At 37.9% G+C, this 27,050-nt stretch overlaps 1 protein-coding gene and 2 non-coding genes across 23 annotated transcripts in view; 1 reads left to right on the plus strand and 2 right to left on the minus strand.

Moving 5' to 3' along the window:
• The window catches only part of Pabir2 (PABIR family member 2), a 43,307-nt gene that overhangs the window by 13,939 nt on the left and 2,318 nt on the right, over positions 1–27,050 (minus strand). For 2 of the 21 annotated variants that reach the window (XM_027946975.2, XM_027946971.2), the window contains exons 2-10: positions 25,319–25,409; positions 21,073–21,129; positions 20,509–20,552; positions 20,375–20,429; positions 19,796–19,897; positions 19,438–19,523; positions 17,714–17,778; positions 14,009–14,105; positions 442–522 (exon numbers count right to left, since the gene is read on the minus strand). In XM_027946975.2, the coding sequence (XP_027802776.1) occupies positions 442–522; positions 14,009–14,105; positions 17,714–17,778; positions 19,438–19,523; positions 19,796–19,897; positions 20,375–20,429; positions 20,509–20,552; positions 21,073–21,129; positions 25,319–25,409 (678 nt within the window). The other 19 variants (XR_003584406.2, XM_071606740.1, XM_027946980.2 and 16 more) reach the window with 19 other exon arrangements.
• Positions 10,489–10,631, minus strand: LOC114101868 (small nucleolar RNA U109). Its single transcript, XR_003584414.1, has one exon. It is a non-coding gene; the product is annotated as a small nucleolar RNA U109 (small nucleolar RNA).
• LOC114101873 (small nucleolar RNA SNORA26) lies at positions 23,328–23,449 on the plus strand. The gene has a single exon (XR_003584418.1). It is a non-coding gene; the product is annotated as a small nucleolar RNA SNORA26 (small nucleolar RNA).

Here is a 27,050-nt window from a genome sequence, read left to right on the forward strand (position 1 = left end):
CCTCTTGTCTTTGAAAACAAGAGCAGGCGTCTTTTGAGAAGCTAAAGATACCTCTCTTATCACACTTCATAGATGGAAAGAGCAGAATCTCAAAAAGAGAGACTCTAAAGAGGAGCCCCAAAAGAGCATTCCACATAGACTCAACAGCTTTTCATTTCTTCACAACAGTTCCATACACCAGTGTGGCTCCAGTATTTCCCTCAATCGAAGTTCGTACATGTATTTTACTTCTAAGATTTTGGCCATATCTGTCACTCACTGTTCATTTAAGATGCTTCAACTTTTTCTTTGCTATGTCTGTTTTTTAAATATATGTATTTAAAAGAGTTATCTGCTAAATTTATTTTAATAGATAACTTCATATCACTATCATAAATGGAAAGCTAATATCACGTGCCCCAGATAGAAGGTAAGTATTAGGTATATAATAATAAATATTACCTAGGGGTGGAACTCCTTGACGAAAACTCCTCATGCAAGTTTTCCTCAGGAATGTCTGGAAGACGTGGCTTGATGCTCCTCCTAGAGGTTAGAGCGTGTGGTTAATACTTCCCGGGAGATTTTCTTTCAGCTTCTCCTATAGGTTAACATTCCCTTGTAATTTTCTTTCAGCTCCTTCTATAGGTTCGAGTGACACTCTTTCAACTTCCATTATAGGTTGGAGGGATTTTCTTTCAGCTCCCCCTATGGGTTAGAGTGTGGGTTATTCTTTAACAAAATTTTATTGAGTAACTATTCCATTTCAGATACAGCACTAGCCACTGAAGGTGCAAGAAAAAAACAGGAATTTGTACTGTAATGGAACAAGTATTGGGAAAAAAGGTGAAGGAGGTTAGAAGATGTTGGACATAGACTACATATGCTAATGACATAAATATCCTGAACCCCTGTTTATTCAAGCCACTGCAATTCAATTCACCCACTAGAAATACACTGAGTCTCTCAGGGACCTAATCATCAGATCCATCGAGAAATTTTCAATTTACATCTAACTGAACTGGTAGACCACTCCCTCCTTAGCTTCACTTCATCTAGTGATATTCTGTAGATTTTCCTCCCACCTCTCTTGCTACCATCTGTTCTTCAACCTGACTCCTAAATGTTGATGCTTATTAGAATTTCCACCCCTCACTTACTCCCTGCTTAAGTCTACACCCAGGGCTTCCACCCACTTAAGTTAGACTTCCAATCCTCAAAGACCACAGGGCCTCTGTTTCCCTTTCCAGCCTCATTTCTCCTATTACCAAATTACTGGAATTTCTTTTAATAGTGCCTTGATCTCTTCTTGCCTGTATCGTATTTGCCTCTACCTGATTCCTACATCCACTCAAGTATGTTCTTCACAATTCAGCTTCAGTGGTCCCTTTTCTGGGAAACATCCCAGTATCCCAGCCCATGTTCTCACTCTGTGCTCCCAATATGGTCTCATCAGAGCCTCGAATGGTCAGTGTAATTCCATTTATTCCACCATTCTGGTCTCCCTGAAGGCATGAACTTACTCTGCATTTACACTTCCCAGCACAGAGCTCAATAAATATTCATTAAATTAATGCATATAAGAAATTCTTGAGCTGTAATCAAACAGAAGAAAAGGAGCTTAGAGGTAGAGGTTGAAATGGGTGTGAAGTAAGAATATTTAAAATGAGTAATTTAGACCTTATCCCTTTTTCCCTTCCTTCCTTAGAGGCAGCCAGGGCAGTAGGGCAACAGGGTCAGATCCAAGGAGATGGTTGGGCCAAGGAGGCAGTCTGAGTGGTGGCTGGCCAGGTAGGAAACTGGTGACATATAGAATAGAGGAGGAATTACATTGAGGATAAAAGGAACCAGGTTTCTCACTATCAGTAAATGGAATTACAAAATACATAATTGTACAGTGCAGAAACATGGTAGACACCTCCTTAACCAAAGGATCAAGGTGAACAGCTACTAACGGGACAAAATAACACCATGTACATCCTAAAATGATACATTGAGAACACGGCATCACTTCCATGGTATTTCTTTCCAAAATGCAAAACCTAAATTTAATCATGAGGAAACAACAGTTAAACCCAAACCAAGGAATATTTTACAAAATAACTGACCAGTACTTTTCAAAAATTTAAAGTTGATAAAAGACAGGGAAAGACTGAGGGACTTCCAGATTGGGGGACACTAAAGACACATAATGACCAAGTGTAACAGAAGTCTAGATTAAATCCTGGCTAAGAAAAAAAATTGTTTATTCTTTTCCTTCTGCTAAAAAAAGGATTATTGGGAACAGGCAAAATTGGAATGGGTCTGCAGATTTGATGGCAATTTTGCATCAACATTAAGTTCCTGATTTTGATGGTTCTAATATGGTTTATGCAGAATGTCGTTGTCTTTAGGAAATTTACACGGAAGCATTCATGGGTAATGAAGTCTCATGTTTGCAATTTATTCTTGGATGGTATACACAGACACACACACACACAAAATGATAAAGCAAATGTGGTTGAATGTTAACAACGGGGGCAGCTGGGAGAAGGATATATGGAATTTCTTTGGGCGATCGTAAGATTTTTACAAATATGAAATTATTTCAAAATGTAAAGTTTTTTAAAATAAAGTAATCCATTGACTTTTTAAAAACTGAAAATAAAATCAAGGGTTTATGACCCAAGTCAGGGATGAAAGGCTTTATTTTTGCCTATTTACATATCTCCCTGTCTTGTTCAAAAAATAATTTAAAGACTTATAAATATGTAAAAAACATAAAAAGAGAAATTGAAAACAAGTAAAAAATATGTGTGACCCTGGCAAGAACCTTCTAAATTGTCAAATTCCACAAAACACTCTTGAATTTTTGACAGATTATGTGTGGAGGTTTTTCTTTGTTTGGGAAAACAGCCCCAACTTCAATATAGCTATCATTTCTTTGTGTTCTTGATACCTTTTAACACAAAACTTGACTTGACATTAGATACAGAGAATGGACTTTTGGAATATGGAGCAGAAAACAATTATCAAGAAGAATAAAAGAGATAGACTTTTAAAACACTATATTTTATGCATGTACACACTTTATTAAATTTGCATTCTAAGATATATGCAAGGCCAGCATTTCACAAAACTTTCTATTATTATTCTATTATTCCAAAAGCAGTTGTCATGAAACAGTGATTATAAGTCAAACAGTATCTGTAGGATTATCTTACGACTTCTTGTACTTGTTTTCAAATAGAAGCTTGAAATATATGATATAGTATTAGAATAGGAAGAGGGAATTTTACTTTATAACAATAACCACTTTTCAAATATTAGACTTTATATAAAAATAAAGGGGTACTGTCAAGAAAGCTCATCTGTGGGCTAGCATATGTCTGTCTTTTATTAATTTCAAAACAATCCCTGCACAAACCTAACGTTTCAGTCCATTTAAAGAATAAAAACTGAAAATGAACCTTAAAGTGAATCATCTTGCCTCTCAGTTCTCATACCACTGGAATAATTTCAATTTCCTGCTCTAGCCCACCACTGGATTTCAAAAAATATATTTAAATATCATCACATTTCAAAGGTTCTCTCCTAACATTCCTACATTTGAACCCAAGAGTGTCCCTTTAAGGCAAAGAAGACAGTAGAGTGAAGGTGGACAAATCTCCTGAAAGACAAAACCATTATCATTATAGGAGCAAAAACATCTTAACATGGTTCTTTTACAAACAGAATAGATATACCGAGTACCATCAAAGAGATTTGTCTTTAAGATGGCACACAAGGGGACAGTGGCATTAGTTTCGAAGGGTTTTTGGCCTTTGCATAGGCGAAAGCAACACAGGAACAAAAGCTCTTAGTGGCTGTGATGGCAGTGATTACAATTTAAAATAAAGGACACATCTAATTCTTTAATAGAACTACTGCAAGCTAAGTGAAGTTCTCTAATAATTGGAAGAAAACAGGTTTCCCTTCGATAGCAATCTGCTATTGCTAGTCTGGGGGTGCCTTCAAAGCACACCATCTTCCTTTAAAATCCAAGGATCTTTGCCTTCAAAAGACACAAGTGCAGTAGTTTTTGTTTCTTACATTCATTTAAAAAATGGAATAGCATGATCCTAGCAGGCAATGTGCATATTAGACAGAGACAATCCAACCACAATGTCTGAAGATGAAAAGAACACGACATTTTACATGGTATAATTCATAAATAACATAACAAGAGAGTACACTCAGATTTCCTAAATAGCTCAGCCACACATTTCCTTTTGTAAAAATTAAATAACATGGTACCTCGCACTTACTAGTAGGTACAGTTTTTATAGCTCAAACAGCTTCTTAAAAGCAGAATACACGATAACATTGACTTTTTCAGCTCCTAAAAGCTTTCTCATAGAGATTTAACTGCCTTTACTATAAGGCAGTATGTACACAAACTGGATTCCGACTCTGGCAGCAACACAATAGCCAAAACACCAGTCACCATATGACAAAACAAACAAATCCAATGACACAAAGAAATCAGAAAAAAGCAGCAACTGAAATAGTATGTGGCTATCACACACATAAAGCCTCCTTTTTCCACACTACCTTAGGATATACATCCCTTACAGCACGACAATGTACCCCAAGGCACCTAAGGCCTCATAATACCACCGGAGACACTGACAGCTCCAAGGACCACTTGCTTTGTATGCAAATACATTATTCATTCATTTGTAGATGCTCCACACATCTGGTCAAGGCAGGAATTTCTTCTCCTTGATAACACCACCTAGAAATATCAACAATATTTTATATATTCCTTAGGACAACAGGTTTGGGAGGAGAATTATCAACTGTGGCAGCAAAGTCATAAGAACCTGGGGTGACTAACATAGGTATCCTGAAGTTCATTTACATTCTCAGCACTAAAATTGATCCTCTCATCATACACTCCACTAGCAAAGAAGCAACAAGGATAGTGATGGAAGCGACTAGGCATTTCTTCCCCTCTTTGAGAAATGGCAAGTAAGCAGCAGCTCAAACAGGAAAATAAAACAAAATAATGCACTTTAAGCTAATGCAGAAAACTAAAAATTTAATCTGTTCAAAAGCAATTGGCATATTGTTGGGAAATAAAGGGATTGGAAACCATGTAGTTGACAAAGAACAACAACAGAAAAATCTCTCAAGCAAGAGAATTTCTGATCAACTTGATCACATCACTGCTAGGGAAAACAACCATGATAGCAAGTCCACATCAGTGCCTCCCTTAAGCATATAGACTTGAAAGAAGGTGCTCTTTGAGGCACATAAGAAAAGCAAAGTGATCAAAAATCGGTATTTTAAGATTTAGTCATTAAATGCAAAATGAGATCGACAATAACAGACATGATAGTAAGTAATTAAACTTTAGAGGGGAGAGATACCCCCCAAATAACAGCATCAGAATGACTGACATCTGTCAAACTTCAATCCTCATTATGGATCAAAGTTCTCTGCGTTCCTCACTGAATATTTCATGTGGGAAACGGCAGTTAAAAAGCACTGAGTCAGAAATGGTTAAGTCACTTGGCTGAGAGATCATCCATCAAGATGAACGAGGAGCATGAATTGGAGCATGCTACTGGAGACTGTGCAGGAACGCTGCCTGTAGCCAGTGAGTCTGAGGATAAGCCACTGCTTCTACTACTGCCATCCAAAATATCTGAACTGAGGACAAAGCAAAAAGAATTATAAGCAAATGCAGCTATCAGGGTAAACATACATGCAACGACACGGTTTCAAAGACTCATGCATCAGTGGAGCATTTGTAAATAATAAAAAGCATAAAAGCAACAGCAATGAACTAACCTGTGAAATGATATTCACATAAACCCTGAAAGACAAACTTTCAAGGTTTTGTATCATTTGTGAATTCCCCCACCCACAACAGGCAGCAGACTGTCCCAACACAGGATAAGCATTCATAAGCATTTCTCTTGCATGCCATGGTTTTTGCGAGAGGGTTCCCTGACCTTCTGCTCAAGAGGTTAAACATCCTCATATTTGGGCTGGGGATATAGCTCAGTTGGAAGAGTGCTTGCCTCACATGCATGAAGCCCAGGGTTCAACCCCCAGCACCACGGGTTAAAAAAAATGTGTGTGTGTGTGTGTGTGTGTGTGTGTGTGTATGTGTGTGTGTGTATATATATATATATCTCCTTATATTTATCTTTTTACCTTCCCATCAGCCCAGACTCAGAGAGGTGTCACTTCTTGGGCTGCCTAAAGTGTGCCATCAGGCACATTGCTTTCCAGCTCCTCTACTCTAAAACAAACTCTTTCAACCACGTTAGAGTTGACCACTTGCCTACTACTAGAGTGTATGTTTTCTTAGCTGGATACAGTGGCTGAGGCAGGAGTATCACCAATTCAAAGTCAGCCTCAGCAACTCAGCAAGACCCTGTCTCTTAATAAAATATAAAAAAGGGCTAGGGATGTGGCTTAGTGGTTAAGCACCCCTGGATTCCATCCCTGGTACCAGAAAAAAGAAAAAAGAAAGAAAGAAAATAGTGATTTTTCCCTCCAATTATATGCCTTTCATATTCTTCTGATTTTATGAATTCCTTATGCCATTTCCTTTTTTCTTGCTTCCAAACCTCAAAGGTCTCCCTATCCTCTCCAAAAGGTTTCTTTTCTTTGATCTCTCAGGTACTCTCCAGTTAAGCTTTTAAAATGAATGCTCCCTATCCATGGTCCCAGTATTCTCATGACCACTGCCACTTTAATGTGAACAACTGGCCTCTGTGCCTGTGTTTCCACTGAAACTGATCTGGACATTAAGCATCTCTTTAACTCAGGCCAGGAATACCTGCCCCATCTAGCCAGGCACCCACTGTTCCCAACAATCAAGCCAGACTGCCTTATGGATCTGGCTTCATACTTTAGAAGGGATTTGAAAATTCTTGCAATTTGGCATCAAGCTGCCTTTCTGACTTTGACTCCCATCAATCCAATATATAAGCTCCATGTTCTATATTTGCCTGAATTCACTCATTTGCTTAGTATAACATTTACTGAGTGCCTGCCAAGTGTAGGAAGTATGCTAGATACTAGGACAAAGGCATGAAAGAGACATGTTCCCTGTCCTCACTGAATTTAGGAGACAAACATTTAAGTAATCATGCTAATAAATATATAATTATCATTTGACATACAGCTACTCAAAGCAAGATACAAGGGCCTATGAGTGCTCAACATATGGATAACCTAATCTAACCCGGAGGAACTGGGAAAGGCTGCACAGAGGTGATATTTGCAGTATAATCTGAAAGACGAACAGGAATGAACTAAGCAAGGTTTGTGAAGAAGCAAGGGTAGTTCTAGGAATCAAAAGCAGGCTAGTGTGGTTGTAGTATGGGGAATAAAGAGAACACATTGAGAGACAAAGCTGGAGAGGTTAGGCAGCTTAAGAATTTACATAGCTGGTCACAGTAGCACAAGCTCGGGAGGCTAAGGTAGGATGATCGCAAGTTCAAAGCCAGTCTCAGAAACTTAGCAAGGCTTTAAGCAACTTAGAGAGACCCTGTCTCAAAGTAAAAATTAAAAAGGGCTGGTGGAGGGAGAATTGGGGATGTACCTCATTTGGTAGAGTGCTTGTCTTGCATGCACAAGTCCCTGGGTTCGATCCCCAGAACCACCAATAAGTTGGGGGGCAGGGGGACCTGGGGATACGGCTCATAAATTAAGCGCCCTGGATTCAATATCCTCAGTTCCAAAAAACAGAATTTACACAGTCATATTTTTTATTTTTTGAAAGGGAAAAAAGTATATTATTGTAGAATGAGTTATGAATCAGGAAATATGGGTTCTAATTTGAAGTTTGGCCGCTAGCTCATTTGTGAGAACCTATTCTGACCTAAGAGGCACTGAGTCTTTTAATATTATTTTTATGAATTTCCAAGTTAAAGCTATGCTGCATTTGGATGTCTCTGGGCCATATATTACACTCAATGAAATGTAATCTACCCCTGTCCCCCACTTCTCACTCTTCTGTTTTTAAAATGTCATTTCTTACTGTGCACTATGGTATATTCCTATAATTCCACCAACTCTACAGGCCGAGACAGGAGGATTCCAAGTTTGAGATGAGCCTCAGCAATTAGTGACACTCTAGTCTTAAAAAAATTAAAAAAAAAAAAAACAGACTTGGATGTGGCTCAATGGTAAAGCACTCCTATGTTCAATCCCCCTCCCCTTTTTTTTCCTTATCAGTGCTCAGGGTGGAACCCTGGTCTTGAAGCATGCTAAGCAAGTGCTCTACTAGTGAGCTACACCTCCAGCCCCCAAATATCATTTCCTTTTCTTGCCTATGGAGTGATTTTAGGTGGAGACAGACTACAAATAGGCTTTGGAGAAGTAAAAATAAAAATGGAAACAGTATACTCCACACTACTCCTACACTATGCTCACAGCTGTCAAATGCCTCATTAATAATTCCACTTTTAAGTAAGAAGTTTGGAAAATTTAGCTGGCCCTGATATTTGTTCAACCAAATGGCAAAATAGGTCTAAAATATGAATTATTCAAACTACTGAAAGAAAGTGGCACAGATAATCCAGGACATTGGAAAATCAAAAAGACCTTTCTATTTTCCTTTGGAACATATGTAATTTTTCCTCTTGCAGCTTTTTGCCTAGACTAATATTAAAATGAATTTACTTTCTTAAAGCACATATTGGCTGGGCAGCCGAAGGACACGCTCTATGCTAGTTGGCAGGAAGAAAACAGGCTTAGATTAAAATTTGGCCACCATGCACATAATCTGAATATAAATAAAGAATTCCTTATTCCAACCACTAGACTTATGGTGAGCCCTGGGTTAAAAGATCCATTTGTACTAGAACTTGCTTGCTTGGGTGAATCCACTATTAATTCAGAAATGTATAATATGACACAGGCAGTGGAATTTTTCTAACACTGTTGATTACCTTAAGAGAAATAAACACATGGAGAAGTTACCAGGAAAAATTTTTTTAAAAGCTCAACTTTTTATTTCAGGATTTCTTCTCTATTATTACATAAAAATGTATGTAATCTGGTTCATTAAGAGAAAAACAGCACACTTACATTTTAGTTTCCACTGCAATTTAGATTCAGAAGTTGGTGAAGTTTTAGCTAGGTACTTTTGCTAAACATACAATCTAATTTCTGTCCTAATAAATCTGGCATGACTATACATAGTCATGGAAGCAGAAATGATACAGGTCACAAATCACCAACTGTTATATCCGTGTAAAGCAAGACTTATACAACTTTTGTATCCACAGAGAAATCACCGTACAAAAGTAATTTTCACAGTGATCATTATTAAAGCTTATATCAGAGCTTCTAAAAACAGCATAGTCTGGTCTAATTTGAATTTTTCTTCTTTTTTCACTTAAGCTCTGAGGAAGGTGCTAATGAGCTTTACTTCCACTAATGGCCAAAGACCATACAATGATAGAAAAGCAAAGGACCTATACAATTTATTTTGTACAGAGGAATACCTGAATCAAAAGTGAACTAATTCACTGCAGCCACTGAATATACATTATCGAGACAATATTGGAACCACAAAACTGAGAGTACCATGACTGTGAAAGAAGTACCCTGTCTAAAAACTATGGGTGAAAGTATAAGTGAATCATTAAAATAGTCAAAGGAGAAAACAACAACAAAACTAGGATATCCAATGTGACTCATGTTATCTCCCCAACTGGGCGAGGCACAGAGACTCATCCAGTCAATAAATTAGCTTCTGAGCCAGGCTTGGTGGCCCTCACCCGTAATCCCAGCGGCTCAGGAGGCTGAGGCAAGAGGATCACTAGTTCAAAAAGCCAGCCTCAGCAAAAGTGAGGCACTAATAAGCAACTCAGTGAGACCCTATCTCTAAATAAAATATAAAATAAATCTGGGCATGTGGCTCAGTGGTAGAGTCCCCCTGAATTCAATCCCTAGTACCAAAAAAAAAAAAAAAAAAAGCTAGGTTCTATCAAGATTAATGACAGGCAGGTAAATGCAATAGCAATCAGTCACAGTCCTATCTAGCCTAGTGAGACTTTGGTATAAGGTAAGACTACATACAGGGCATCCCCAACCCCATGGTATGAACTGAACTACTGAACTGATACATACAGATCTCAGGCTCTATAATCTTGCCTTAGCGGGACCCAGTATTATCTTGCCAAATAGGATTACATATTTAAATATGACCATTTTCCTTTACCTTGGGGACAGGAATTTAAAAGTATCTATACACACGTCTGAGTATTTCATATAAACATCTCTAAAGTCTATATATACATTCTAAATATTAATCATATAAATTAATTTTATAAAATATATGATTAATATTTATTTTTGTCATATTTCTTTTTGTCAAAAAGATATTTTTTTTTTTACCATGACATATATAACATTAAAAATTATGTTAGAACCACTGAGACAAATTTCAGGCAAAATGTTAAAATAAACTCATTAATACTAATGCACTAGGCAAGAAAATTCATGGGAGAATGTTTCCTTTTATGTAGGAGAAATAGACTATCACTTAATCTTCATAGAAAGGCCAGAAGCCCTGAAAATGCCTTTATTCAATATAGCATATTGCAGATACTGGTCCTGCTCATAATGAAGCAAGAACCACAGAAAGAATTCCCAACATGCAAAAAGAATCAAGAACCATACAAAGATATACTTCTGAGTTATACTCAAACACTTGATGCTCACAAGGACTAAATGAGAAATGACATAATTCCTACCTTGTGGTTAATGATGTTCCCCAGATTCAGTTGGCAATGACTTCAGAATTTTTATTTAGTTTATAAAAAATAAAAACTATGCTTAACTGGACAGAAATCCCTACTCAAATTTAATTTATACTTCAAAGATGTCAGATTTTTAAAGACTACCATCTAGTACATAAACTTTAAAGATTGTAAAAACCAATCTTTTTCCTTTCTTTGTTGGGTGGGGCAGCAACAAACTATAAAGAATAAAATGATGAGATAACTACTAATGATGTACTTATCATCATTAGTAGTTATCTCATCTACTATCTGCTCCTTAAAAGGCAGTATCTACTATCTGCTCTTTAAAAGGCAGTATAAGAATTGATGCCTGGGCTGGGGTTGTGGCTCAGTGGTACAGCACTTGCCTCACATGTGTGAGGCACTAAGTTTGATTCTCAGCACCATTGATTATATTAAATGAATAAAATAAAGGTCCATCAACAACTAAAAAATATAAGACTGTCACCCTTGGCAATATGAGCCAGGATGCAACTGGTTCCTATCTCTGTCTTTATTCCTAAAATTACAGATGTGTGATTTTAATCAATGAAACCACCTTTGGAAGAAATGTTTCTGCAAAAGTGGGATCCATATTGTCCATAAAGAGAGTAACTCATATTTAAACTTTCTTCATCATGGACACCAGTGTCATCATCAGAATATAAGGTGTCCCAAAAGTCTTGGTACAATTTTAAGTTTTAGTAACCTCAGAGTACAGATGCTAAACACTAATTTTGACTAATTTTCTTGTTGTTGTTTGGTACTGAAGATTGAACCCAGGGACACCTAACTACTGAACCACATCCCCAGCCCTTTTTTGTATTTTATTAAGAGACAGGGTCTCGCTGAGTTGCTGAGGCTGTCTTTGAACTCGTGATCCTCCTGCCTCAGCCTACCAAGCTGCGGAAATAACAGGCATGTGCCACCAGCTAATTTGGACTTATTAATGACTAAAAGCATAATTTGAAAGTTTAGTTCATGACTTACTTAACTATTCTATTTTTTTTTTTTTTAAGATGGAGTCTGGCTATGTTGTCCTGGCTGGTCTCTTACTCATGGGCTCAAGCCATCCTCCTGCCTCAGCCTTTTAATTTTGGGGAGGAGGGGTACCAGAAATTGAACCCAGGAGACGTTACCACTGTGTCACATCCCTAGCCCTTTTTACTTTATTTGGAAATAGGGTCCTGCTATGTTGCTTAGGGCCTCGCTAAATGGCGAAGGCTGGCTTCAAACTGACCATCTTCCTGTCACAGCCTCCGAGTAGCTGGGATTATAGGTGTGCATCACCATGCCAGATAAGGAATAAATTTCATTATCACAGATTACTTGAGCCATCTGTTAGCACTCTAGGAGTGGTCATGAATATGGCAAATCTCTCCTGCGTAAGGCAACTGCCTTTTGTGCTCAAAAGCCAAATCTTTCCCTTTATCATCAATGACAATGTTCCCAAGGCTCTCATAGACACTTATAGTTCTACTCGTGGGTATGGAAGTACCAAAACCAGAAACTGAAGTCTCACAATAGCCACTGCCATACATGACTAAGGGTGTGCTGCTCAAAGGAATAAATGCCTGGATGAGAAGCAAGGACCCTTGGTATAAATAACGTGCTTTCTCTTTCCTTTCTTAATGGCGTGAACCAGTTTTCTAACATTTGGCAGTCAACCTAAGATGATATCAAAATAAATATCCTCATCTTCTATTTGTGTGTGTGTGTGTGTGTGTGTGTGCTGGGGGTTGAACCCAGAGCCTTGCACATGCTGACCCCATGCTCTGCCACTGAGCTAAAGCCCCAACCCCCTACCCTGCATGTTTTTAGTTTGGTAAAATGCTGTCATCCTAGTCACTTAGTTACTAACTGGATAAGCAAACCTATTTCTACTCATGTGCCTATATTCAAACTGACTTTACCATAAAAGTAGTATGCAGTTTGCACTAAGTATAGAGTTTCATCTGCTAGTCCTCTTGACAAGCTTTAGGCATTGCTCTTTGCAATCATCTACGTCCATGGAAAGGCACTCTGTACCAAAATTAGCACACTGAGCAATCAAGGACACAGAGATGTGGGGGGTGGGAGAGACTATGGGGCTGAATAGCTAGAAAAATCTAAAGGCAGTATTGATCTATGAGCCTAATAAGCAATAATAATCATCTATGACTTCTTAGACCACTAGAAGTATAGGTTATCTTACACAAAACAATGAGTAAGTTGATTTGGGAAGAAATTATCAATACTTCCTCCATTGAGAGAATACCCTCTTATTTTTAAAGTGAGTGCCTTTAAAAAAAAAAACCACTCAGCCATAAAACTCAGGAAACAAAGTTCTGAAAGTCATTAAGCAACTGTAGTCTTGGATACGAGTACTCAGCAAGTTGACTGAGGAATACTCAAAGATTTCCAGATAGATATTACCTGGTTACTGCTGTCTCTTCCCTTCCTTTTCCCCCATATGTATTTCTGCATGTAAATTCTCAGTTCAACTTCAGATATAGGAAAAGAAGTTAACTTTCCCACAAAAACAGAAAGGCCCTAAAGTTACACAACTAAACTAAGATGATACCAGTTGTATGACTGGACCATAAGAATCAGGAAGTATTACCATAAAAAATGAAACCTTAGTTCACATTACAATGAAATACCCTGAATTTTCCAAAAACATCAATCTAAATACCACACATCATGGTATTTAGAGAATGCAATGTCTAAGAGAATGCGGGTATTCTCTGCTAAGTTGAAAGGATATAATATGAAATGCCAACATAGAAGCTCCAATCAATGTACAATACCCACGATAAGCCTGTGACTTTCTCACACCAGACAGTTGTTCACACTCTACTAAACCATTCCACCTATTGAGAGGCTGACCTAATAGGAGCTAGGAATGAAACTGAAGCTGTATCCAAAGGAAGTATTCATACCTTTCAAATGATCTGGGATATTCAAAATTATCTAAACTGTACAGAGACTCCTCTAAGGAAGCATAGACTAGAAGCTGAATATATTTTAAGTTATCCCAATATACTTTCAATGTGGCTCTTTTAAAAATGAATCAAACCCTGGGGGCTGGGGCTGGGGCTCAGTGGTAGAATGCTTACCTAGCACATGCAAGGCACTGGGTTCGATCCTCAGCACCACATAAAAATAAATAAATTAAATAATAGTATTGTGTCCAACTACAACTAAAATATAAATATTTTTTTAAAAGGGATCAAACCCTAATATCCTTTTGATTTTCTTTCTTTCTTTTTTTTTACCATGAACTGAGATCAGACAGCTGTGCAGCATCCGGAGACAGCATGTTGGTTGTGCCCTGGAAGAATCTCTTGGGCTGGCTTTCTGTTTCCATCTCACCTAAAATGGAAAGAGATAATGTGACTTTAATGCAATTTTATAAATATAAGATTAGTGGGTTGGGGTTGTAGCTCAGTGGCAGAGCGCTTGCCTAGCATGTGTGAGGCACTAGGTTTGATCCTTAGCACCACATTAAAAAAAAAAAAAGGTATTATGTCCATCTACAAAAAAAAAAAAAATTGGTGTGAAAATCAGGTGATCTTTATTTAACCAAAGCTCAGAATGCTTCTTTGAATTACTACTTAAATTATTTCCATGTGCTTTAATATAGAAGAAATATGCTTCCACATAACCTCAAGCAAAAAGTGAACAGCCTTAGCCAGGCACGATGGCACATGCCTGTAATCCCAGGGGCTCAGGAGGCTGAGCCTGGAGGATCATGGAGTTCAAAGCCAGCCTCAGCAAAGGTGAGGCGCTAAGCAACTCAGTGAGACCCTATCTCTAAATAAAATACAAAATAGGGCTGGGGATGTGGTTCAATGGTTGAGTGCCCCTGAGTTCAATGCGCAGTACTCAAAAAAAAAAAAAAAGAACAGCTTTAAAAGAATTTCTTATTCATAACATGTTATGAATATATTCATGTTCTTTAATAGAAGAAGAGAACACAGATTACATCAGGCAAAATGAACCAAAGCTAAATAATAGCTGAACTAAAGCATTACCAAACAGAAAAAAAGCTCACAATGAATAATTTATGCTAGATGGTTAGCAAAGATTATTTTTTAAACAATTTTTTACCTTTATTTTACTTATTTTTATGTAGTGCTGAGGATCAAACCCAGGGCCTCACACTTGCTAGGCAAGAATTCTACCACTGAGACACAAACCCATTCCAGCAAAGATTATTTACGTTTTAATATCTGAACATTTCCTGAGATGACAATAAATGGGTTAAAAATGTATTGTCGGTAAGTAGCGTGGAAGTAAAAGTTTGCTTTACACTATTTAATGAAAATTAAGATTTAAAAATACAAGTTTGAGGGCTGGGCTCAATAGTAGAGCACTTGCCTAGCACACATGAGGCACTGGGTTCAATCCCTAGCACCACATTGAAAAAATTAAATAAACAAAATAAAGGTATCATGTCTACCTATAACTAAAAATATTTTAAAAATACAAGTTTTAAAGTACATGTGCAATTAAAAGCAACTATTTTTCAGTTCTCAAATTTGGTATCGTAACGCTAAATTAATCCTATAGATGTTTTCAGAAATGATAACAGTAAAACTTGGCACCAAAAGAAATAATGCTAAACATTTTGCCACCAAGTAGTAGGGTTGTCTTACAACTCTGAATCAGGCAGAAAATGCCCCTTTTCAAAAAAGGTGTGCTTTCATTTAAAACATGCACTTCTTTGAAAATGACATTTTATTTTTTTGGTACTAGGGACTGAACCCAGGGGCACTTTACCACCCAGTCCCTTTTATTTATTTTTTTTTATTTTGAGGCAGAGTCTCACTAAATTGCCAAGGCTGGCCTTGAATTTGCAAGCTTCCGGAATAGCTGGGATTACAGGTGGCTAACTGCATTGCATCTGTCCCCACCTTTTCTTTCCATGGTGTGGGGGATGGAACCCAGGGCTTGGCACATATTAGGTAAGCACTCTATGACTGAGCTACATTCCCAGCCCCGGTTTGAAAATGAAATGTTATAGACATTTTAATTCATGGTGCTATCTATAAACCCAGTAGGAAATAAGTAAATTTAATAATGAACTTAAGTTTTGAACTTAAAACTGTACAAGATTTTTATGAAGAAAAACAAATCGAACATTCACTTTTTCCGTATTTTCCATCAATTCATGTTATCCTTCCTCTAGAACTATTCTGAAAATTATTAAAATTCAGAAAGTTAATATTTTTATTTCTCCACCCCTCCCCCATGTTTTAACATGTAGCTTTAAAAAAAAAAAAATGCTGGGGCTTTCAACTTCACTTTACTAGCACAAAACTTCAACCCTATTTTGCAAAGAATCCCTCCATCTGCTGGTTTATCTTGGAATAGCTACAAAACTGACAACCATAGTAATCCATTAACTTCCTGCAACAAAATTTAAGTTAATAATCATAGTTTTATTTTCAAGTATCATTTCTACTTAATTGCCTGAGAATGTTCCTAGAATTGTACATCACTCTTGTAAGATTAAAGACTGTTTATAAAACGTATTTGTTAAATATAAATATTATCACCATATAAGGATCTATTTTCTATATCACATCATCTTTAGTTTTAAGTTGTCTCAAATATAGTACTTTTTGCATCTGTGTGTGACCCTATGGCTGGAAAGATTTCACCAAACCCCAAGTATCAGTTCCCCAATATAAGTAGAATTGATTTGTTCATTGGCCATGAAGAATAATTTCCACAAAGAACTACTTAATCAATTGCTTTTTAAAATTTTGTTGTTGTAGATGGACATAATACCTTTATTTTATTTATTTATTTTTATGTGGTGCTGAAGATGGAACCCAGTGCCTCATGTATGCTAGGCAAGCACTCTACCACTGAGCCACAACCCCAGCCCTTAATCAATTGCTTTTCAAAAGCCCTTGTGAAAACTCTTCTTTAAAATGCCATCTGATATTTACAATCACATGCTCATATCCCCAGGATTAATGGATGATGCCTGTTAAATTTGCCTTTGTTTAAAAAAAGATGGGTTGGGGCTGGTGGCTGAGGCAGGAGGATCATGAGTTCAAGGTCAGCCTCAGCAACTTAGTGAGACCCTGTCTCTAAATAAAATATTAAAAAGTGCTGGGGATGTGGCTCAATGGTTAAGTGCCCCTGGGTTCCATCCCAAGTAACAAAAATTTAAAAAACAAAAAATATGCCTGCCTTCAGGTGCCTTATACATGCATCTAAAATTAGTATTGATTGACACCACTTTAGTGCTTCATGACTGAAAATAAGGTAATTAAAGAGAGTACCCAATTACATGGAAAACTCTATAGACCTGAATATATGGCAATTCTTGCTTTGCTGAGGTATATATAATATGGTGACGGGGGTGGATCTCACCTTACATTTGAGCATATAGCATTTTTACAGATATATTTGCTATGACATTATCATACTTCCACAATGCATCTCTTTTACATTAAGATCACTGAGAGGCAATATTTTTGGAATATATACCATAAACATATGAATAAAATTCAGATTGGAAGTGTAAGAAAATATAAACAGTATCAAATAGCTAATTTACAAAATTTACTCTCAGTAGACCAAGTGTACAGTGGGAATACTTGACATTTCTTTAGAAAAAAAGGAGAGCAATGCTGTGAGCTCACTTCAGATAAGAATTCCAGTTTTTAATTTAGGCGTGGATGACTTTAATACTAGAAATGTGATACATCCCTTCTTTCCCCCCCAGGTTTATTGAGGTATAATTGCCAAATAAAATTGCATATATTAAAATTATGAAATCTGATGATTTGACATGTACTTATTGTGAAATAAGGCAGTTAATAATTCAATCAAGTCAGTTACCTCTATCACTTCACTTACTTACCTTTTGTAAGTTTTTAAGAACATTTAAGAGCCACTCTCTTTGCAGTTATAAATACATATACAGTATTTTCAACCACTGTCACTATATTGCTACATACCTTTTCTTTTAAGAGGACCAAGAACACTGGGCCTAATGCACTTGACTGGACTCTGACTCCTCCTGCTTTGATGAATAAGCAAACAGAATAAGGTGAAGTTCTTCTAACAGATGCAAGATAAACAGTATTATAGCTCATCAAATAAGCAAGCAAAATTGGCAGTCATGTAGGTAGAAATGGAAAGCGCTTTTGTCACTAGACTGAATAACTGAAATGTCAATACATGATTTGATCCAGAACATGCAATCTGGAATGACAGCATTTTAAGCCTTTTTAAAAAATTTTTTAATATTTATTTTTCAGTTTTCAGTGGACACAACATCTTTATTTTATTTTTATGTGGTGCTGAGGATCGAACCCAGCGCCCCGCGCATGCCAGGTGAGCATGTTACCGCTTGAGCCACATCCCCAGCCCTTAAGCCATTTTTTAAAATTAATTCCAGAGGACAAAACACCCATAACAGCTTAACAAAAAAGAAACATTATTTAAAAAGTTATTTAGTTTCTGACAAACTTGTTTGTTTGTGTGTGTGTGTGTGTGTGTGAGAGAGAGAGAGAGAGAGAGATACTAAGGACTGAATTCAAGACCTCACACATGCTAGGTCAGGGAGAGGGAAAGGGAAAAGAAGAAGAGAAAAACATGGCCTGGGGAACATCTGTAATCAGAAAGCTGAGTTCAAAGCCAGCCTCGGCAACTTAGGAAACCACTAAGCAACTCAGCGAGACCCTGTCTCTAAATAAAATATAAAAAAGGGCTGGGGATGTTGCTCACTGGTTCAGTGCCCCTGAGTTCAATCCTGGTACCAAAAAAGAAAGAAAAACATGTCCATTTAAAAATAAGCCTCAGTGGCAGAGCAGCAAGGACCATATTCAAAGCATAAGGTGGGGGCTGGGGTTGTGGCTCAGTGGTAGGTAGAGCCCTTGCCTAGCATGTGTGAGGCACTGGGTTCAATTCTCAGCACTACATAAAAATAAATAAAATAATAAAGGTTCACTGACAACTAAAAAAAAATTTTTAAAAAAGCACAGGTGGACCATTATTATATTCCTGCCTCATTAGCTTCTTGAGTAGCTGGGATTATAGGCATGTGCCATTACTGGTCTATAATCTTAATTTTTTTCCCTAAAAAAAAGGATAAATTAAGCTGGGCGCAGTGGTGCATGCCTGTAATCCCAGTGGCTTGGGAGGTTGAGGCAGGAGGATTATGAGTTGAAAGCCAGCCTCAGGAATGGCAAGGCACTAAGTAACTCAGTGAAACCCTGTCTCTAAATAAAAAACAAAACAGGGCTGGGGATTGGCTCAGTGGTTAAGTAGCCCTGGGTTCAATCCTCAGTACCCACTCCCCACAAAAAAAAAAAAAAAAGCTAGGGAGTGATACTGGCCAAATTACAGTGTTATATTGTGTACATGTGTGAATGTATAACAATAAATCCCATCATTAGGTATAACTATAATGCATCAATAAAAAATACAGAAAAGTTTATAAAGGAAAAAAAAATTAAGAAGGGTGAACTCTGTGTGTGTGTGTGTGTGTGTGTGTGTGTGTGTGTGTGTGTCCCCTCTAAATATAAATCAGCACTGAGTATCAAAAATTGGAATCTGGTAAACTGTTAGTGGCAGAATAATAGTGGTGCACTTATGGGTATTCTCTGTGAAATTCTTTCAGTTTTGCTACATGCTACAAAAGTTCCACAATAAAATACTGGGGAGAAAGTTCACTTACCTGGAAAACCGTCTTGGATTAGGAACAGGACTTGGTGGCAACCCACTGCTACTCACAAACATTTGTAGGGATGGTGAAAAGCATTGCTAGAAAAATATATTTAATATTAAAATATTTCTAGTGTTCCAATCTTCAGAAAGTTCTTTTGAAAATGACAGAAATAATGTCCTCAAAATTACTTAGCTCTCTATGTGTGAAATATACATATATATACATTTTTTTGAAATTGCTATCATAGGTTTTCACTGATTTTCCCCTGAAGTTATTAGATACTTTAAAAGTGAGATGATTTGTATACATATGTTTTAGAGAGTAAACACTGTGTAAAAGATAGCTCATATCTTGTCAATGATCCTACCTTTCCAAATCCTCGGGTGGGTGAAGGTGCTGGAGAAACTGGAGTAAAGTCAATCCTCTTAGGAGAATATAATTTCTCCGACTTGTCAAAATCACTATCACTCTGTAAACATAAAGTATTATCTCCTCATAACAATTCAGGACACCACAGCTCTCATTTACTACTATAATACATTTACATTTTAAGAATAGAAATGTAGGGCCTCCAATATTACTCTGCTGGGAGAACAGAGATTAAAAACAAGAATCAATTTATCAATTTAGAAGTAGAAAGGACAGAGGCATATGAAAAAATTAACAAAGCCAATGAACAACACATAAAGTTTTTTTTGTGTGTGTGTGGGGGGGGAGAGGGTATCAGGGATTGAACCCAAGGGCATTTAACCACCGAGCCACATCGCCATCCCTTTTTATTTTTTATTTTGAGACAGGGTCTTGCTAGGTTGCTTCCAGCCTTGCTAAGTTGCTGAGGCTAGCTTTGAACCTGCTATCTTCCTGTCTTAGCCTCCAGGGCATGCACCACCACACCCAGCAAGATTTTTAAAAAATAAAAAAACAAGCAAACATGGGAAAACTTTACCAGACTCAAGCTCTCATCCCATGATTGGCTTATCTGCATTGCAGTTTGCACTTCCCTAAAACAAACAAAGCAAAGCCATTAGTGTTTACAAACAAGACATATCAGAGTAGGCCCTGCTCTTTCAAAGCACTAACCTCTCATGTGCAGTTTCTCTATTCATCATATCCAGGCCTTCTTCCTACAAGGACAAATGTAAAAAAAAAAATAGAATTTTCATCCACACCGTTCTCTATTTCAAATAAAATCAAAAGACTTCTCTACCTCATTTGACAGAATCACAAGGGAGCAGAATTAACGTTCTAAGCCTGTCAACCATGCCACATGTCTATTTTATCTGCAAACTTGGAAAATTTTTAATCTGTCTCCAACTACCCAGAATTGCATCCTGGCCCATTTTTAAGATTTAAGTCTCTTTTTTATTTTTATTTTTTTGGGGGTGCCGGGGATTAAACCCAGAGGTGCTTAACCACTGAGCCACACCCCCAGCCCTTTTTGAGACAAGGTCTCGCTAAATTGCTTAGGGCCTCGCCAAGTTGCTGAGGCTGGCTTTGAACTTGCGATCCTCCTGCCTCAGCCTCCCGAGCCGCTGGGATTACAGACGTGTGCCACCACGCCCGGCTAATATTTAAGTCTTGAAAATCAAAATCAAAATGTAAAATCCAAAAAACTTCAGATCTGAGCTAGTAAGTAAAATTTACCCTTTTGATTTGAAGCAGTCTGCTACTAGGAATACGATTAGGTGAAGATGACAGCAACTGGAAAGAAAAAGTAAACATTTACTATTTTCTGAATCACAAAGCAGCAGTCTGCTGTCATTATTGGTGTACCAACCTCTTTCTAGATAATTTTTCATATTCTTCTTAGAAATTCAGCTCTAATAAATCCTGAACATTAATGCACTAGAGGCAGTACATTCAGTCTTTAGAAAGTACACCAGGTGTCCAACCTCAAAGCACCATCTGTTGCTAGACAGGCACTGACTTTAGCACTTTTCCCAAATGAGTGTAGAGCTGTATAAATGCAGGGGAAAAACACTCTTGACCATGGAAATATCCATTACCCCCCTTATCTAAAATAAGGAACATATGAAAATGGAAAAAAAACAATGTTATTTTTTATTACCAATGTACACACAGAGAAAAACAGGCTAACAAGCACAGTGTAATAGTTTGTCTATGATTAATGTTCTCAAAAAGACTACAGTAAGATTTTGCTTCTATGACCTAAATCAACGCTGGGATTTAATCAATAATGCTACCACCACAAATCTTACCAAAGAAAAAGCATTGTGGAAATGCAAGGTACACCTTTAAAATAACTGTTGATTTCCCTTAGATCCTCCCCCTTTTAATAACACAAAGCTAAAATGATTTGGGGGCCAAATTATGTTCCTTCAAAATAATCACAATCTGGCCACAAAATATCAGATACAATTCATATCAACAGATCTTAGTTTTAATAGCCATAAGGTAAACAACTGTAATTCATTCCCTAAGAAATGCAAGTGAATCTTTAACACTACAAAACCAAATAAAACAATTATCCTGTTTAAGAGGTCCTATGCCATTAAAACTTTTGAATAGGAATGTAGTGATTGGTATAAAATGTTTATTTTAGGAAAAAGCTAATTCAAGTAAAATTTTCAAGTATTATCCACTGAAATATGATTTTTACCTCAAATGATATCCCTTCATTACCATACCTTTCTTTTTTCTCTCCTAGGTTTTGAAAAGAGAAAAACTTCACCAGTGAAATCCTTTTTAAAAGTTCTTTTTTTCCTGTTATGAAAGTAATAAGTATTTACTGATGAGCACTTAATAAGGTCATCTGAACAATGCGAAGCTACTAGGCAAGCAGATAAGGCAGAGAGACTCTAACAGGCAAACGTGGAAGAGCACACACATGTCAGTCAGAGAACCAAAGAAAGCTGACAACCAGACTGTGGCCAGTCAGAAATGCAGATGCTACATCTACATTATAACTTGTTAATTTTAGACAGAACTAGAACAGTGGACCAGAAAGAGAACAGCAAAGCTGTGTCCAGAATCAGAAACAAGAGTAATGTATCAGTTGGAAAATGAAAAGCCAGGAGATTTAAGGAGGTACTGGCTAATGATGCAAAGGAAAGCAAAGAGCTAAGGTGGGATAAGGAATGAACCGCTGGACACTGGCAACTTAAGTGGGCATTGGTGACATTTTCAAGGACAGTTTTTTTAACAGAGTTGTGGTAGGAGTATTAAGATTACAAATTGAGAATAAATCAGGAGACAAGGAACTGCAGGCAGCTGAATGTCAATTATGCTTTGAAAAGGAGCCCTGGGAAAGAAAGGAGAGACCTACAAAAAGAAAACATTTTGTTTTCCCCATATTAGATGTGAGTTGGGAGAAGAAAGTGGGAGGAAAAGACTGATGGCACAAGACAGAGGAGATAATAGTGAAGTGACAGGAGAGTCAGAAAATGTAAGAACCATCAGGGAAAAGCATCCTACGTGATGATAAAGGCATTTTAAGGAGAAGAAAGTTGACATTTATACAAGATACGTGACTGTCTTCTCTGTAAAGTAAGAAGGGTCATCAGTTAGAAGAGAAAGTGGTGAGACAGTACACCAGCAGTCTAAAATCAAACAGATTTAGAATATGGCTTTGGAGAACAGCATGGAGCCAGTGGCACCTCAAACCCCACATATCCCCAAGGAAATTCATCCGCTTCCCCCCCAAACCTTCAATTCTTTCAATTTCTCTATTCCTCATTACCATTCCCAGGGTCACGAAAAAAAATTTCAGTCACTTGGGAGTCCTCCTTCCTGCCCTTATACCCAGTCAGTTAAAATCATTAAGACTCTGCTTTTCCCCACCTCTCTCACCGTCCGTTTCTTTCCATGTCATTCGCCAACATTTCACTCTCTGCAGGTTACTATGGGACACACAGAAGTTCATTAAGATTTACACAGCATCGCCCTTTCAAGGTTGATGCAGTGCTTTAAGAGGCTAACACAGAAGGGTAAAGGAAACCTCCATATGACGCAGACAAGAGATTGCAAAACTCCTCTTTGGATCCTATCTGGAGTTACAGCTGGAAAAAAAATGTACAGAGGGCTGGGGATGTGGCTCAAGGAGTAACACGCTCGTCTGGCATGCGCGGAGCACTGGGTTCGATCCTCAGCACCACATAAACTAAAACTGAAAAATAAATATTAAAAAATTCTCTCTCTCTCTCTCTCCCCCCCATCTTTAAAAAAATGTACAGAGTATACTGTGATATAATGCATACAGTGTAATTGATATCATGATAGTTGAGGATGCCTGTGCACAAGAGATATAAGAATTAAAGTGGGTTCTGAAGGACCAGAAAGCTAGAAAGGAGGGGTAGGATACAGTAGCAAAATGATCAAGCAAAAGCAGTGAATCACCAGAATTTCTTCAGAAAATAAGGTATTTGGGGACAGCCAGAGCAAAGGGTATTTGTCAGTGTGAGAGATGAGCCTAGACCGGAATTGTTAAGAATCTGCACATCTTACAAAAGAGGCAAGCGGGGCGGGGATACATCTCAGTGGGTAGAGTGCTTGCCTCCCATGCACAAGGCCTTGGGTTCAATCCCCAGCACCACAAAAACAAAACAAAAGAGGCAAGTGAAGTGTACAGAGGCAAATTCATTTTCCCCTTCTTTTCTGTGCTACTCTTATCAGGTGCACAGCTGTATAACATGTAAAAATATTTCTCAAGTAGTCAGTAAAAATACTTAAATTTCCTAATATCCTCAGGGAAGGAGGTGAAGCGAATCAAATCTCTAGATAGCTAACATCTCCCCCTTTAAGTATTTTGAGCCATTTCAGCTGAAAATCTCTCAAAAATGTGTTATATTTACCCCTTTCTCGGAGTACACCAAATGGAATGACACCGAAAGATTTCTACTCTAATCCCAGCTCTGCCACTTACTATTGTGTGATTTGAGTCTTAACTGTTGCTGCTTTTCATTGGCAAAAGCATCTTTTGCTCTGCCTACTTCAGAGGGGTTGTTGTAAGAATTAAATGCCTGAAAGTACCTTGCAAAGTGTAAAATACCATACAAACATAGGTATTACTGGAATTTAAGAAAAGGCTAATGACCCAGGGATCCTTAAGAACGTCACTATACTGCTTTATACAAGTGAAACCCTCAGGGAGTATCAACAGGCTCTTAGTCCTTCTGCCAAGTCACAAACTTTTGTTTTTAATAATTTCTGTTTTTCAGTTTTTCCTTTTCCTCCCTCACTAGCAGCTATTAGTATACCTTTAACACAAATGTAACTCTTCTGATTTGCTGCTTCTCATATGCTACTGGGTTGGAAGCTTATTATAATTGTGCATAAATTTTAAATGATTCAGAGGTCAGAGAGGCTCTCCTATAAATAAACCGATGAACCTTTGTGAACAGACTGGAAATCTAGTTCAGCCATTTAGATGTCTGTGTGCTTACATCTCAGATGTCTTCCAGAGCACTGAAGCTGATGGAAGAGTGAGCTCTATATGTGAAGTGCTACCATACAAAAACCTTATAATTTCTACTGGACCAACCATCTAATAAGGTGATCTCCAACACAGCACCTCTGGCCATAGAGAACAATCACAATCAGCATCATCTGACAGATAAGTGTCAGAAACAAACACTTTGTGTAAGTGATTTTTACATCCTAGGACAAATAAAGACCACTATTCTCAGCTATAATTAGAAGTTAATCCGGACTTATCTCACAACTGTGATGCAAGCAGTGATAAATAACAATAAATAAATTTTTAAAATACAAAAGTCCACAGCAATTGTACCAAAGCTGAATGGCCAGAGCAAAAGTAGTAAACAAGACAGTTAAAATAAATCTCTAAAACCAATTGTGCATAGCACATAATTTCCAGGAAGAACTATATTTGGAAGTATTGTCTCCAATCCAAATCACTTCCGATACTTACTTTGATACTTACCAAACTGTGACGACTCATAATTGTTGTGCTATTCCTCCGAGTTCTAAATGTGTAAGGCTGAAAAACCTGTGAAAGGTCACTGAAAAGTAAAAATAAAACAATTAATGTCTTCTAGAGAAAGATCTTCCAAATATGTTAGCATCAATTCCGTAGTTCACAGTGAAATATTCAATGGTTCCTCCTTTCTTCCAGAGGATCCTCAGTCCTCCTGGCAGAGCTGCCTGACTGGTGTGCTGGGGATTACAGGTTTGCCAAGATACTGATCTCCTCAGTGGTTGGGGGGCAGCTCTGAGCAATGTGGGGCGGAGCTACAGACTGGTTCATTCCAGCTGCTTCTGGTCAGAGCTATACCCCCAAACAGGTCCCCCCTTGGATGGAAGCAGCTCATCTGTATATCCCAGAGAACCACGAATACCACCATTTTCTGCATGTGCCATTGAGCCTTGTTCTACAAGAGAAGCCATATCAGCACATATCCCACGACCACCCAAAGCAAGTGTCCTACCTCAGAATCAATGTTCAAATAAATGTACCTGCACTATTTTTTTGTTCAGGAGGCCTCTTCTGCCTCACATGCTCTCCTTCCTACCACTATCTGTCAGAATCCTTCCTCTCCTTCCATGCCCACCTCAAACACCATGCCCTCATACAGGCAGGGCACAAGCCTCACATCATTCCATAAACCTAATGCAATCATTACCTCCTGTGAGCCCAAAGAACACACTAGGAGATGACATACTTCTTGACACCCACATTACTTTATCTCTTTCCGTCTTCTCTTTTTGAAAGAGGGTCGTTTCTCCAGGCTGGTCTTGAACTGCTGGGCTCATACACCACCATGCCCAATGAAACTTTTTTTTTCCTTTTTGCAATGCAGGGGATCAACCCTGGGCCTTGGGCATGTTAGACAAGCACACTACCACTGGGCTACATCCCCAGCCCTGCATGCACACTAAGCAGATGCTCCATCACTGAGCTATGCCTCCCAGCCCCTACTTTACCTTTCATTAAAGTATTAGCCAGTCAGGGTAGTGCACACCTGTAATCCCTGTGACCAGGCTGAGGCAGGAGGATCCCAAGGCCAGCTCAAGGCCAGCCAGGGCAACATAGTGAGATCTGTCTAAAATAAATTAAAAAGGGCTGGGGATGTAGTCAGTAGTAGAATGCTTGCCTAATGTGTGAAGCCCCAGGTTCAATCCCTAGCACCACCAAAAAAAATGTGTTCCCCAGTGCTGCAAAAGAAAAGTGTCTTGTGTCTTAAACTTCTTGGTGTAGAGGTGCTTTATTTATTTTAATATAATATCTCTGCAGTTCCTAGCAGAGTGCTGTGCCCACAATGAGTTCAAGAAGGATTTTCAGAACTGGAATGAGCTTCAAAAGACCACTGAGATTGCCTATTTCTACTCTCCTAATTTTTAAGTGAAAAAAAAACACTCAAAAAGGTTAAATGACTCATTTGTGAGTGTGGCTAGTTAGTAAAAACTGGGACCAGGCCTGGTCTCCTTACCTTTTCTTTTATCACATCACATGCTACCTTCCAAGTACTTAAATCATTATTCAAAAAACAGTGTGTTTTTTCCTACATATGTCTAAAGGCAGGTCAGTAGGATCCCCCTAGTATCTAGCAATTGCTTGATCACCAGAATTTAAAAGACAACCAAAAGAGAAAACAGCTTATTCTTTTTTTAAATTTTTTTAGTTGTTGATGGACCTTTATTTC

The sequence above is a fragment of the Marmota flaviventris genome, chromosome X, assembly GCF_047511675.1.
Source record: "Marmota flaviventris isolate mMarFla1 chromosome X, mMarFla1.hap1, whole genome shotgun sequence".
Taxonomy (NCBI): Eukaryota; Metazoa; Chordata; class Mammalia; order Rodentia; family Sciuridae; genus Marmota; species Marmota flaviventris.